The 14,169-nt window shown below is 42.4% G+C and overlaps 1 protein-coding gene and 1 long non-coding RNA gene across 2 annotated transcripts in view; one reads left to right on the top strand and one right to left on the bottom strand.

Annotated features, from left to right (window-relative positions):
* Positions 1–200: 200 nt before the first annotated feature.
* Positions 201–14,129, bottom strand: dnajc3a (DnaJ (Hsp40) homolog, subfamily C, member 3a). Its single transcript, XM_064327940.1, has 13 exons — positions 14,001–14,129; positions 13,160–13,520; positions 11,748–11,858; positions 11,293–11,417; positions 9,477–9,551; positions 6,795–6,947; positions 6,200–6,381; positions 5,492–5,611; positions 4,867–4,972; positions 4,469–4,589; positions 2,258–2,390; positions 1,648–1,796; positions 201–760 (listed from the first exon to the last, which is right to left on the bottom strand). The coding sequence occupies exons 2-13, from the start codon at positions 13,239–13,241 to the stop codon at positions 606–608; spliced, it is 1,512 nt and encodes a 503-aa protein (XP_064184010.1). The 5' UTR covers positions 13,242–13,520; positions 14,001–14,129; the 3' UTR covers positions 201–605.
* Positions 12,299–14,169, top strand: part of LOC135251016 (uncharacterized) — a 61,064-nt gene continuing 59,193 nt past the window's right edge. Inside the window, exon 1 of the long non-coding RNA XR_010329065.1 lies at positions 12,299–12,721. This is a non-coding gene — a long non-coding RNA (uncharacterized LOC135251016). The remainder of the gene's footprint in view (positions 12,722–14,169) is intronic.

Here is a 14,169-nt window from a genome sequence, read left to right as displayed (position 1 = left end):
ATTTAACAAAGATTTATTAGTCAGACGTGGGGACTTTGAAATTTCACAACCGTTGCAGCAGCTGGAGCACTATGCTTTTTGTATGCCAACCAATATCCTGTCAAAATAATGCACCATCTCACAGATGATGGGATTTTAGCTTCGCAAGAAAAAAAGAAAGATTGCAGATTCCAGATTCAGTCAAGAAAATGGCCACTAAATTAAGTAAGCATAAATAGATTTTTATTTACAGTTCAGAATCCCATCATATAAAAATAGCATCTATTTACAGTTTTTTTTTTGGTTTTGGATTGAACTTGTTCCCTTCAGCCCGTACAGTCTGAGATCGCTCAGATGTCACGTGAATGGACAGAGCAGGAGCAGACTGGGGACGCGGGTGGGATGAAAAGTGTTCCCAGGGCGACCGTAACTCCCTGGCATAGACACCCATTTACGGCGGGCCAGACATTTAAAAAACAAAATGGCACCGTGGTCAGGGAGGAAGTGCGTGCGTCTGTGTGTATTCCTGAGTGCAATTAACATAGTGTTGCTTCCATTCGACTGGAATGCTTCCCTCTGGCGAAGAGGTTTTTAGAGAAGGCAGGCTCCACTGGGTGCGGTGGGCTTCAGTTGAAGTTGAATTTGAAGTTGAAGGGCCCGGAGCCGAAGGGGTTGAAGCCCTGGAAGGAGTCCCAACCTCCGTGGAAGTGATGGTGACCCCTGCCCTGCTGGCTCTCTGGGTCCAGAGGGTCCTCGCCCTGGTCAAACTTGCTCCTCTTCTCTGTGGAAACACAAAACCCATGCTGAATGTCAGAGCCTGCCTGGAAGTGACATCACGCAGGGAAGGCACTGGGCTGCTGGGATGCATGTGAACAAGGGCCACAGTGCTCAGATATGCTAGTCTTTAACAGCCTTACAGATGCTACTTCAGTTATTTGAATTATCTAAACAAAGTCTTCAAACCAAACCAATCATGTATTAACAAATACCTGGTACTGTATATCAGTTCTATTTTAAAGTCTTGAGAAGTATGAAGCCTGTACGGAAAATGCATATTTTTTAAAGTCAATATGGCAACAATTAATATTTTATAGGTATAAAAATAGAATAAAACTGAGTGTTAATATGCCAGTTTTGTTTTATATAAATATAAATTTACAGAAAGGCTTACACCTGATTGTCCGAACTGGTTAGTGAATTCTCCCTTCACACACCATTTCAATAGTGCCTACCAGCCGACAGAACAGCATATTTAGCACCTCACAGCAACTGAATGTAAATGAAGTGGTTAAGAGCTCTGCAGCAAATGTGTGGTTTTGTACAGTACCATTAACCCCAAGGACATCAACATTCATCAGGATCACATCGATGCCTTTTTTCCCCAGCAGTGGTTTCATGTGAAAACACTCTTCAGAAGTGGGATGGAATTTCAGCAGCAGGGGCAGGCGAATGAATAAAATGGATGAAATCTGAAGAAGGAAGCCTCCGCCGCCCTCTCCTTGTCCGTCTCGCGGAAGCCGCGTATGTCGAGCTGACGGGCGAGGAGTGACGGGGACGGCTCTGTGGAACCGCTGCTCTGATAACCTTGCTGGGCTCCACCAGTCTGAAATGAACAGGAGGATGTTCCGTGACAGCTGGGGTGATGGATGTGCCTCTGAAGGACCTTACCGGGGTCTGAAAGCACCTCTTTGGCTTGGGCGATGTCGATGAACTTTTTCTCCGCCCTCTTCTTTTCCTCGGGGTCCTGGAAGTTGTCAGGGTGCCACTGCTGCGCTAGCTTCCTGTAGGCCTTAATGATCTCCTTCTTCTGTGCATTCCTGTAACGGCATCAGAGGCTGAAATTAGACTGGCCCAGCTTCACTGCCCTTTGGCTCTGCTGGTATAAATGTGGTCATCCTGTGAGGAAAATAAGACTTTGGAGGAAAGAGTTTGGTTGGGTGTTCAGCAGTTCCTGATCAGCAATGTAAAGGTTTTCATCTGGCCGTTTTGAGCTTTGCTTGTTACCAATCCAACCCTCCCCCTGAACTTACTGAAACGTTACACTGTACTCACGTAATACAGGCAGTGAATGGCACACGTTAAGTAACCTGCAGATAATTTTGCCAAAAAATGGCTCTTAGTGCAATTCATAGTTAACCCTAATTTCTAGCTTTGGTATTAAAATTAATGCTCCAAATAAATGCGCTTACGTTGAACACTACTGAAACCTGCATGACTGACATAACCACACATATCCCTTCTCAAACCGCTTATGATTGGGTCTTTGCAGAAGACACACCTCTTGACTCCCAGGACCTTGTAGTAGTCCCTTTTCTGAGACTGCTTCAGAAGTCGCTGCGCCCTCTCCAGCCCCTCCTTGATTTGCCGGTCGTTCTCGTTATGCTCGCGAGCGCTCTCAAAGTCTTTGATAGCTGCCGAGACAACAATATGGCCGTCACACACACACAAAAGACAAACATCCATACTGCTCAATGAAGCCTCAGGTAACTTCCATTAATATTTTGTTCTAAGTGGTCTAGGATCAGCTCTGAATGTTGAGAATGTAGAACATTTCACTGAAAATTAAACTTATGAATTACCTCACAATAGCAATGTTAAAACTTTGTGGTTGGTGTGATTTGCAACTCCAGTTCTGGAAACAGTTCCTGCAGGCATTTAAACCCACTCAATGCTAAGGCTCATTTGAACCAAATGCTAACAGTTAAGTGCTGACAATCAAAGACAGTCCCACCTTCTTTTCCAGACAGGGTAGACATACACCGATAGACCACAGCATTATTTAATACAAAAGAACCAACTATTCCTAATGCCAAAATTAATTATTTTACATTGATCTTTCTTGTGACCATTGTAAAATTGTGTGTGCTATTCATTAAGACTTTTGATCAATTCCTTCATTTTTACCTGGCACCACAAGGCTTAGATTTCAGCCTCAATTCTGCTCCTTCATTCTTTAAAAGGTCAAAACTAACAAGAGGAAAGATAAAAATGCAAGGCCGGACAGTAACATGGCATTTTGGAAATTTAATAGCTGCGCCTATCCTTGTGAAGTATTTTTGTTGAGAGAATAAAAGATCTACACTACCACATGGAAAAAGCAAACAGAGCATGTGCAACATGACTGACACTCCAGAAAAAGAAGCATATGCTTTAAAACAAGACCAGGTCAAAACCTAGTATATGGCTGGACCTAACACACGTGATCCGGCCAACCAATGGTGTAACTTTATCACTCACTCAGTCACTCACTCAGTCACAGATATTTGCGTTTGTAGGGCTGGCACCGCTGTTGCGGTCCAGCCAAAAAATGAAAAACATTTAAAAATGTGGCTCGGGTATTGGCTTTCTCTCAGTTGCCAGTCTCCGTAAAGACAGCAGCTGAGAGGACGTAGGTTCTGCAGAGGTTGCCAGCTGAGACAGCATACCAGTCGGGTACCTGGCCCACGAGAGACTGCCCCACTAGCGGCCGGCCGCAGACGGAGTCACAGAACACCTGGGCCGAGTATGCCAGGGCGGTGGTGCGTTGGCCCCGGCACCCTTCTGTCCTACCCCACCTGATTCACGGCTAGCTGCTGTGCTGCCGGGCTCCAGCTTTGGCTGAGGAACAGTGCTTGCATCACCCAAAAGAGTGAAGGCTATATCACGAAAGCAGAGAGGGGAAGCTGCTAAACCTTAACATGCTTTCTGCGTAGTCGGTACCATTGTGTTACGGCCAATTACCAACACGAACAGCACACTGGAATACCGATTTAAAACTGCAGGGCCAGATCAGGTGATTTTCCACACCATTTTTATCCAAGGCTCCACTACTTCCAGATGGGTTTGACTGTAGTTTGTGTCACTGCTTTCAGATGTAAAAAGTACATCATATTTTCACAGTGCAGCTGGCAGACTTGAATAGCCGACCTGGAGTGCTCCCGGTAGCCACAGTTACTGCAGATCTACAGCCCAACAGAGAGCATCATATCAACAGCTCTTTTTTTGACAGCATTTGAGATTCTGCCAAGTGATAGCTCATCACTGACCAAAGCCACAGAAATTATGAATATGTATGTATATATGTATGTACAGTGAGCTCCAAAATTTTGGGGACAAAGACTTTTGTTTTCTTAAAATATACGGCTTTGTTCCAAACATTATGAAGCTCATTGTGTGTGTGTGTGTGTGTGGGTGCGTGTGCACGCGCATGCATGTGTGGTAATGACCACAAAACCTGCATGTGAATCTCCTTAAACCTGTCAAAGACCATCTGCAATGAGACAAACACCTACGCACTGAAGAGTTTCGTGCAAGTAAAAGTGCATTGCTTGACGCAAGATGGTTTCTGCTGGCATTTATGATAAGAACCTTTGCGCTGAGTGTTTATCCCTCCGGCAAAAATCGGCACCCCGATGCCCCTTGGACCTGACCGGGCACGGTTGCTACCACTGCGTCTGACCGAGGTGAAAGCCCCTGGGTGGGTTTCGTGTGGGGGAAGCTAGAGCCTCACCTTCCTCATACTGCTCGTCTTGCAGGAAGGCTTCAGCTCTGTCCTTCAGCGCATTCACATTCTGAGGGTTTGACTTCAGAACTTTACTACACACTGTGATAGCTTCAGTGGCTTGCTTGTCCTGAAGGGGAAAAAAAAGCAAAAGAGTGATCAGACAAAACAAACTAAAATGGACATCAATTTTAACTGCAGGATCAGCTGTAAAATACAAGGTGTCCTATACAAAATGCTATACCGGGGCTTGTGGATAAGAGCCAAGCATACACGCTGGAGTGCTGATCTAGGATCAGTTTTGCATTTTGGGTCATAATGGATAAGGTTAAGATATGGACGGATATCTGACCCGAGGGAGATACTTCATGAATATTGGCCCAGGTAAAGGCTCCGTCATACTGTACCTGGGACAAACAGTGGCATATCCGCTCCTGGGCCTGATTTGTGTAGTGGGAAATGTGCGGTTCTGTTTTCATCACAGATTCGTATTTACTGACTGCATCTCCATACCTGACCGAGAGAGAGAGACCACATTATCAAAACATCAGTTACTCCTATTTCTAAAAGACCTCCTTTGTCCATAGCAAACATGGGAGCATTGACCTAAATGCTCCTAAGCCTCTTAAGCACTAAAGAGTAACACAAGGACTTTCAGGTTTTACTTAGAATTCTTTACTTAAACCGCACACATATTTTACAAGATTCTGAGTCTGTTTGACTAAGATAGCTACCCACAGAAATATGAGTTTTCTACTTGGTTTTGAATGTCTTTTCCAATGACAAGCTCCTGCTGGTAGCAACGCCTGCTTGCCTCGCTGACTGCAGGAGTGTTTTAAAGAACTCGCTTCAGAACGCTTAATTGAGCTTGTAAGTGCTCGACACATCAAAACATGATAAAACGTCGAGCTCTAAGATGCAAGCGTATTTTTAATCACCAGAGAGAAGGAATAATGTCAGCTCTGGATACATCTCCGCAGTAGCTGTCTGGTTTGTTAAACATATCGGGAGAGGGAACAAAAAGAGGCGCACCTCTGCTGTTGAATGAGCTCCTCTGCAGCGAGTATCTGCTTGTTCAGCTTCTTCACCTGCTTGTAGTGGCTGAAGCACTGCTTATGATCCGGGTCCAGCTTCAGACATTCACGTACCTCACTGGAAGAGACGAGAGGCGACACGCAATGGGTGGCTTTCACATATGGTTTGTTCGGGGGGGTTGTTCCAGAACCAAGTATCTTCGCCTTTGTCTGAATTCGTTTAATTCGTTTTTATACGTCCAAAATTTCTTTGTACGAGTCTTGAATTGGTGGCTAATCTGTAGTGTGCTTTGTAGCTTGTGAGAAAGCAAAGCGCATTGATCCGCTCTAATTCCATAAAGGCGGTAGACGCATCGTTATTGACATACTAGATCAGTTAGTGGACACACACAATGTTGATGTGACAAATGGATTATGCAAGCACACCACAGTTCAGTGTTAAACCAAAACAGTGGTGATGGAAAAAGAACACAATGACAAATGCACTCTAGTCTGGACTCCAGAAAACAAAGTAAATGTTTAAATGACCTGAAACCGAGTCATAGTGACCCGTAAACCTGTGGCATTTCATCTGGTCATCTACATCACACAGCCAGCCACAGGTGCCTGATGACAGTCGCAATAAACACGCACTTTTTGTTATCAAATGTTCTTACCTATGAATGTACATAAGCGTGACAAACAGTAAACACACGTGAAGTCTTACTTGAGGGACATTTCATGGTCGCCCAGCTGGTAGTAGATGGCGCTGAGCTGGTAGAAGGCCTGAGTGTTGTCGTTCTTCAGTTTGGAGGTGGCTTTCAGGTCGTTGATGGCTTTCCCCAGCTCTCCCAGCTGGATCATGCATTCTGCCCGGAGCTCTCGGGAGCCCACGTCCCACACGCATGTCTGAGGGTGGGGGGAGGGAGGGGGGTGAAAAGGGTGGCAATACCCTCATCACAGAACTGTCATGACTATGGGTCTACTCCTGGTCTTGGACAATGAGAGTCTGGGGCAGTTTTATAGGGATTTGTAGGTGGTCTTATAGGTATTGCAACAGATAACTGCTGACAAAAAAAGCGATCTGAATTTCCTTCTGATCACTTCCAATGAAGCAATTCCCTAATAGTGTTTGAATGAAAAGCAGAAAGACGTGAACGTTCAGTGGACACCAGTGTGTTAGCAGATAGCAGTTGTGCCTGACATTATTCCCGAGGTTCTGGTCATTTCATTTGCGCCCGTGCTGGGAAGTGGCAACGCAGATGCCAGAGGTGTACATCTTTGCGCTACGGGAGCACTGGCACGGCCTGCGAGACGCTCACCTCGATGACCGTGTCCAGGAGGGCCGCGGCCGAGCTGTAGTCCTTTCGCGCGAAGTCGCTCTGCGCCTGGGCCGCCAGCCGCTGGATCTCGTCGGACTTGGTTAGCAGGGCTTTGGCTTCCGCCGCCTCTTTATCGCTGGGCCCGGATTTGAGCTGGAAAGCAGCAGAAGGGGACCGATCTGATTGGATTAAGCAGGAAGGACCGCTTTGAGGCTCGGACGCGTTCGCCATTTTGTGCCGCGATAGCACCTCGGACGATTTTTTTGGGAACAGGAAAGACACTAATTACCTTTTCCTTTAGGTGTCGCAAATGTGTGAACTACTGAAAATGGAAATATGACAGTACCTGAATACTGTGAAACACTAGGGGGGGAGGGGGGGCTTTCTTCAACTACTTTTTCAGTTGCAAAGAAACCCCACTGTAATGACTACATTTTCCAAGCTAGTGCAGCACTAACTCCAAAAAGACCTCACATTCCTCTTGAAATTTTCTGCTAGCTCAGCTCTAGCAGAAAAATGAATGTGTCTAAATGCAGTTTAAAAATGTTAAAAAATGTGTCGAAATAGCATTGCTGAGTGAAGGCAGATCCATATATTCCCTCATTTTTAACTTTCTGCTCTAGAAGTCAAACTTGCTGTTAATGTTGATTGGTTGCTTGGTCTATATTAATACAGTGGCACTGCACTGAGGGGAGGTACTTTACAAGTACAAGAGCTCTTCAGATATAGTGAAGATGTTTGGTAGGGCCAGCATGCTGAAGTCCATTAGCTTTTCCACATTCCACATTTCCACTTGATTTCCACATATGGTACAAGAAAATAGGGCAATACAATACTGATGGTAAAGTGAAGCTATACAAGCCCAAAAACCAGTGAAGCTCCATACAGAATTAGTGACTCACCTATTGATTGGTTCAAATCAAAATTAATTTTGATTGGTTCGAATAGGTCATCGATTAACAGTTCATTATAGCTCCATCCATTATGAGGTAGTTGAAACCTCATTCAGCCATCTTTACAATGCCAGCAGCCTGAACGTTTATTCTGTTACAGTATATACACAAGGGCTAACTTCTGAAATAATGCATTAATATCAATATATTAGTATCAATACTTTGTGCCTAGGGTTGTGACAAATACAGTTTTCCTCTACATGAGTAATTATCCAATTTTTAACATGTACTCAAGTAATAATTTTTTATATATGAATGCAGAATAGGCCTATATGGCCATGTTGCACTCAACCATTATCTACCAGTATCAGTTTAACATTTGGACACAAACTACCTCTGAAAACTAGATTCTGAAAAAAATTGTGTTTATTTGTAATCAATTATGACTCAAATACTCCTTCACTCAACTACAAGTTCCCAACCATAATTGCTTCATCATTATTTTTTTTAGCGATGTAGGGTAATGACTGCATTAGATAGTATTTAACTTATTAGTATTTAACTTAATTAGTATTTAATTGCTTGACATGATAAAGATGAATATTTAGCGAACATCAGTCAATATTACTGACACTGAATTAGGTTGAGAAACGTGATTTTTACTCTAGCATAAAAGTCAGTCAAGCTGAACAAAGTTCCGTCAGTCTCTAGATTGGCCAATTACATATTTCCCCAAAAATAGTAGACTTCACTCTGAATACATTATACAAGACTTTCCACAGCACAGGCAGTCTCTTAAAATCTTAATTTTCACTTGCATTTCCAAATGCCATGCTGCTGCTGCTGCTGCTCACAACCTTCAACGTTCATTTTTAAAGAACATGAGCAAAGTACTTCTACAGCACGTTTGCACATAGCTGATGACTTGGGAATACCGCACCTCAAAACGAGGCAAAGGAATTAAAAGCAGGCATTTATGTCTCTTGGCAAGGTTACGCTGGCTATAAAACACGTTTCAAAGTTTTTTAGTCATTTATTTAATCAGTACTTTCGCGGAAATGTAACATAGAAGGGTTGTTTGTAATGGCAACACCTTGTGGAATATTTAAAAAGGATTGACATTTTGAGCTTATCCAGGTTGGTAATACACAGTTGTGACTGAAGGAAGTTACCCTCCGGCTCTGTACAACTGTATAGCCCTATGAAACCCTTGAAAGAGATGAAAGGAATCATGTAATAAAAAAAAAAAATAATAAAATAAAAAAAAGTATCGAAACTGCATGCAGTAAAACAAAACAGCTTTCTTTTTAAACAAGTTCAAAAAAACCTTTGAGCTACTTGATCAGGTTTTTTGAAACAAACAGGCTTTCCATCCAAACCTACAGTATGTGCAGACCATTACGCAGATATACGCTCAAATGCCAATAAATTGCATAGCAAAGCACTTTCAAATGACATAGAACTGCTTGAACATGACAGCTTTGACACTTCTCTCACAAAATGAGTTTCGAGGTGGTCATCGGCTCATTTTGACAAAATGACTGCTCTCCATGCATCCTTTCCCGCAACACTTTACTGACATCTTCTGGCCTAGCATCACACTTCAAATAGTTCCCCTTTTCCAACAGCCACGGGCTCTTGGGAGATCCATGTGAGCAGAAGTATGACTGTCCACTCTTTCCCTGCAGTGGCTTTCTGGTTATTAGATGCGCACAAGCCAGCCTCTCTTTCATTCGAGAGCCCCCGGGGGCCATTGATTGAGCGACCGCATTGCAATTCGGTTACTCACCACTTTCTTGAAATCTCCTTCTGCTTCATCCAGCTTCCCTTGTTTCAAGAGTAGATTTCCCCTCTGCAGTCTTGCCTGGGGACAGAGAAAGCGAGAGAGAGGCTTGGTTTGATGTTATTCCAAGGCAAGCGCACAGTATGTCCTCTGTGGAACTCACCTTAAGAAAAACAGGCAATTCTAGATGTCGACCACGTTCCGGTCTACACGTTTCAGCTTAAATAATACTGCTGGCATTCATAATACTACTGAGTTTTGCATTTTGTATTCTACACCTGGTTATAATGACAAGTGTCTTGTTCTGTTATGTTCTCAGCAAGGAGATAAAGATGAATATGTGTGTGTCTGTGTGGGTGGGTGTGTTTGGGATTACATGAGATGTGAGTGAGTGTATGAAATGTACTTAATGTTTAATTAAAATTTAGGGCAACAATAACATAAGCGTTCATGAAATTTATTTTAGTTTCAGCTTCAGCATAACCTTAATGGTAATATAAAGACAAAGCACAAAACAACAACAAACTCTTCAAGTATAAAGTGTTATCTATCTAAACAACCTAACAACCTTAGTGAAGTTTGTTCAACTTCGACATGGCACAACCCAATACCATTTGAATCTAGATATTATATATATATCTATAAGTGTTGTCAGAGCTTTCAGAAAAATATGAACAGTGTATGTCTCACTATCTTTCAGACAATGACTCTCTCAGCTACACGGTCTTACCCATTATTGGTAAATGGTAAATGGACTGCATTTATATAGCGCTTTTATCCAAATCGCTTTACAATTGATGCCTCTCATTCACCCATTTATTGTTCAAATCTAAAGTTTTTTCCTGGGGTTCCTTTTTAAAAATTCTAATTATCCATCTGTTTTTTTTCCCCCTTTCCCTGTTAAAATAACAAGAATCTGTTGATGGCAATTCTTTCTAACAGTACAGTGAAGGAACATAGGGTGTTAATTTATTACGCTTGTACTAGTATTACGCTGATGCTACTCACTGGTATTGAAAACAGAACAAATATAGTTTACATGTCTATTGACCCAGCATAACCCATTAAAATAAGGGGCTTCAATGACAAACAAATAAGATGTCCATGTCCATTCTATAATATCTAACAACTCACATTAAAACGAGAATCATATATATGTGTTTTAGCAGGGTCAACAATGAAAACAGCAACTTCCTATTTTTAATGTATTGCCATCCTCTAGTGTAAACTTTCTCCCATGATTTGTATTGTCAAATCAGTGTTAAAACCTGCCCCATGGCTGCAACATGCTGTCTCAGCTCAGCTGCAGACTGCCATGTTTCCTCTAAACACGAAAGCAAACAGCTGCTGCTACTTCTTTCTGCCCTGTGCAGCCTCTGCTGTGGAGGACAGTGACTAGCTAGCACTACTAGCATGGGCATACTGCAGGTGCCGGAACCGCGGATGCATGTGTAGCAGGTATAGCACTCCGGTGACTTGGCTAAGGTTGCCTTTAGCTGACTGAGAACGAGTTTGCCTAAGAAAATCTTTGGATGAGTGAGAGGCTCGGGTTCAAATCCCACCTCGGACAAATCTCTAACTTGGTCATTACACTTGACAGGTGACACTGCCAAAGCTATGCTGAAGCTATGGCCAATCATCAGTCACCCTGTGGGGTGTCAAACCAGTTGGGTCAGACATGGCCTGGATTTAATTCACTGCAGCTAGAATGATTGCTTTAGCTGGAAGTACTATCCTGGTGGGCTAGTTTTGTGATATTTTTTTCAGAGAAAATACACAATGGACTGTCTAGCAAAAAGTGAGGCAGTTAAGAAGTACTTACTGCAGTGAAGTCTGGTTTGAGTTCGATGACTTTGCTCAGATCTGGGAGTGCAGATTTGGACTTTCCCATTGCCAAGTAAACAGTTGCTCTTCTGTAATATGCCATGTAGTTTTTTGGGTCCCCATCTAAAGAATACAAACCACAAAGAATTGCTATGGCAATGATATCTAAAAAGCCACCTTAGACAACTACAGGATGTTTTATAATTATTTTTCACTCAGTAAAATGTTTTAAATAATCAGTTAACTGTACTGTTCATTGGGTTATGGTGACAACACGAATGCTTTAGTTAATTTAAAAAGGCCTAAACATGGCAGCATTACATGTAATAATGGGCGTGAGAAAGCATCTGTGTACTTTAAGTGTTCTTAAACCTACCATGACCCCCCCCCCCCCCAGCAAGATTCAGTTAGATCGCTATAGTCAAAAGTTCATGCATCTGGACTCATACAGACCTACAGCAGCATGGAAATGGGACAGGGCATCAGCCAGCTGTCCAGCAGCCAGCAGCTTTTTCCCCATCTCCAGATGATTCTCTACACTGTCATTCTTCCCACAATACACTCCTGCAATCAAGAAAAACAACTACAATACATGTGACTGCATTAAGTGCATTATTAGTGTCGGTCTACAGAGGAAATTTGCTTTATTGTAGTCGTTGACTATTGCAGGGTTGTTTCACAATCAGATGAAAAGAATACTTCAGTCAGCTTTATTCACCTCATTTTACCCATGTCATGAGCACATGCAATTTGCAACCATTTAACCCCCCCCGCCCAACCCCCAATTGGGCACCATTAACATGCAGCACAGTATATTTACACATCAAAGACGAAACTGCACAGCCAAACTAAATATAAAAACGCTGAGGATAGAGCTAGAGCAGAGTATTGCATGAATAAGACAAGGAAATGAGGGGACTCCACCCGGAAGTAAATGAGCTATTTTTGTGACGTCATGCTGATTTGCCCTATAGTGTTATTTATATTTTCAAAAGCAAGTGTTAATGTAGCGACCAACAATATAACACGTTCTGTGATTGCTTCAGATTTGTAATGTTTGGAAACTGCAGACATGAATACACCCGTTAAATTAAACTCGTTTGAATACTGCAACTATGCGCGTCTTCAGAGAAAAACTGGTTCCATACAAGACAGGATTTATGGTTAGATCAAAGCATCAATTCGAGGACTAGCCGATAAGCCCTTTTGATTAATAATATGCTAATTAAATATCAAAGTCCAATACAAACCACCATACGGTATTTAGTGCATTATATAGAAATAGGTCGCCATAAGCACGTGGCTTACTAGCCAAGAGGTCAAAAGTAAACACATGAATTCATAGAGAGCGGATGATGGATGTCTGAAGCAAGTGCTTGGAAGCAAGTTGGCTTTTCGAAGTTGTCCTCCGAGCAATAATAATACACGTAAGTTCATCAAACATACCGTAATTGCGGTACTGTTAATCGTGCCATTACTCGGTCACTTGACCCAAACATATTCAAACATGCGTATAAAATTGTGTAGCCTACAAAGTAGGCTCTTATAGATTTAAACATTTATTTTCTTGTGATGAAGTTGGATAGGCTAGATATTAACAAAACACAATCTGCTTCTAGGAGTGCAGAATGGCTTGGCTATGTCGAAACCGAAAGCAGAGCTTGAGATAAATAAGGTGACATATTGTGGAAATGCCGTCAACGCGTGTGTTATGGTTTAGAACAAAGCAACGATAAAACGTCGGATTCTATATGCACCATATTCCGAAGATACACAATGACCCACTGCTCAAGCAAGCGTGATATGTGAATGCAGTATTAGAGGCTGAAAAGCGCTGACATATTTGCGAATTTAAACGAGCTTACCTTCGTATCGCAGGTCTATCAAAACAAGAATAAAGGGAGCATAACTTAAGAGTTTGTGCGCAACGGGGTTTATTGTAACCATAACTGTTACTACTTAATACATCTACAGTCTATTTAAATAATACTGTCACAGTACCCACAGTCTTGAACAGCTGTAACTAACTCCACAGAAATATCGGTGCGCTATCTACCACATGCCAGACAGACTTTAAGTTCATCTGTAAACCAGTCGCTTGGTCGTGGGTTCTTCTCATTGGCTCTTTGGAAAGAAAACCCCGCCCTTCGTGTTTGGTTCAACTGCGTCAAGCCACGGCAGCATTAGAACTTGCAGCGTGTCAGTCCTTCAGTACGCCACAGCTCTCTGTAAGGACGTACAAAACAGATGAAACCATTATTATTATTATTATTTTTAACACAAACGCTCCACTTTCACATTATTCTACGATTTTCAAAAGATATTCCAATTCATGCGTTTGAAGCGTTTGGGAGGATACCAGGTTATTCTTCTCATGATCAAACCAATTGTGTTACAGAGCTGTATTTGAGTGGTTTGATACTTTATAAAAGTAAAATAAACATTTAAAAATACAGTTTCTACAATTAGATTTTATAATGAATATGCATGGTTATGATGACGATGGAATGATGGCAATGATGATTGTTATTTTCATTACAATTAAGAAATTTTACCTCCATGCCCATATGCGTAGGTTTAGGGAGGGCAGGGGGAGACTTGACGTTTGACTACCGGGGGCAAGGTGGTCCAATAGTGTATCTCCCCCAAAGTTGAAATGAAACCTATGCATATGACCATACATAATTTCAGTGTTCCTGCTCATACCTGCAACATTCTGTCGATTTGAGAGTCCGCAGATAAACATGTGGTCTCCTCTGAAACACGCCAAAGCCCTGCTTCTGTTCAGTCTGCAGTCCACCATTACAGTTCACATACACAGGTCAAAGGAAGGCACTTCATCAGCTTGCACCCAGCTGACTGGAGTGGGCCACTG

The sequence above is a fragment of the Anguilla rostrata genome, chromosome 3 (assembly GCF_018555375.3).
Source record: "Anguilla rostrata isolate EN2019 chromosome 3, ASM1855537v3, whole genome shotgun sequence".
Classification (NCBI taxonomy): domain Eukaryota; kingdom Metazoa; phylum Chordata; class Actinopteri; order Anguilliformes; family Anguillidae; genus Anguilla; species Anguilla rostrata.
The sequence above is the reverse complement of the archived record's forward strand: the minus strand, read 5'-3'. Positions and strand labels throughout refer to the sequence as shown.

What these genes read in the sequence shown, in the direction of transcription:
- dnajc3a (XM_064327940.1), bottom strand. Translation starts at nt 13,241, where the DNA reads ATGGTTACAATAAACCCCGTTGCGCACAAACTCTTAAGTTATGCTCCC. An exon ending in GATAGACCTGCGATACGAAG is followed by an intron (nt 11,859 to 13,159) that starts GTAAGCTCGTTT and finishes TCTTGATTGCAG; the next exon opens with GAGTGTATTGTGGGAAGAAT. An exon ending in AGACGAGCAGTATGAGGAAG is followed by an intron (nt 2,391 to 4,468) that starts GTGAGGCTCTAG and finishes TTGTCTCGGCAG; the next exon opens with CTATCAAAGACTTTGAGAGC.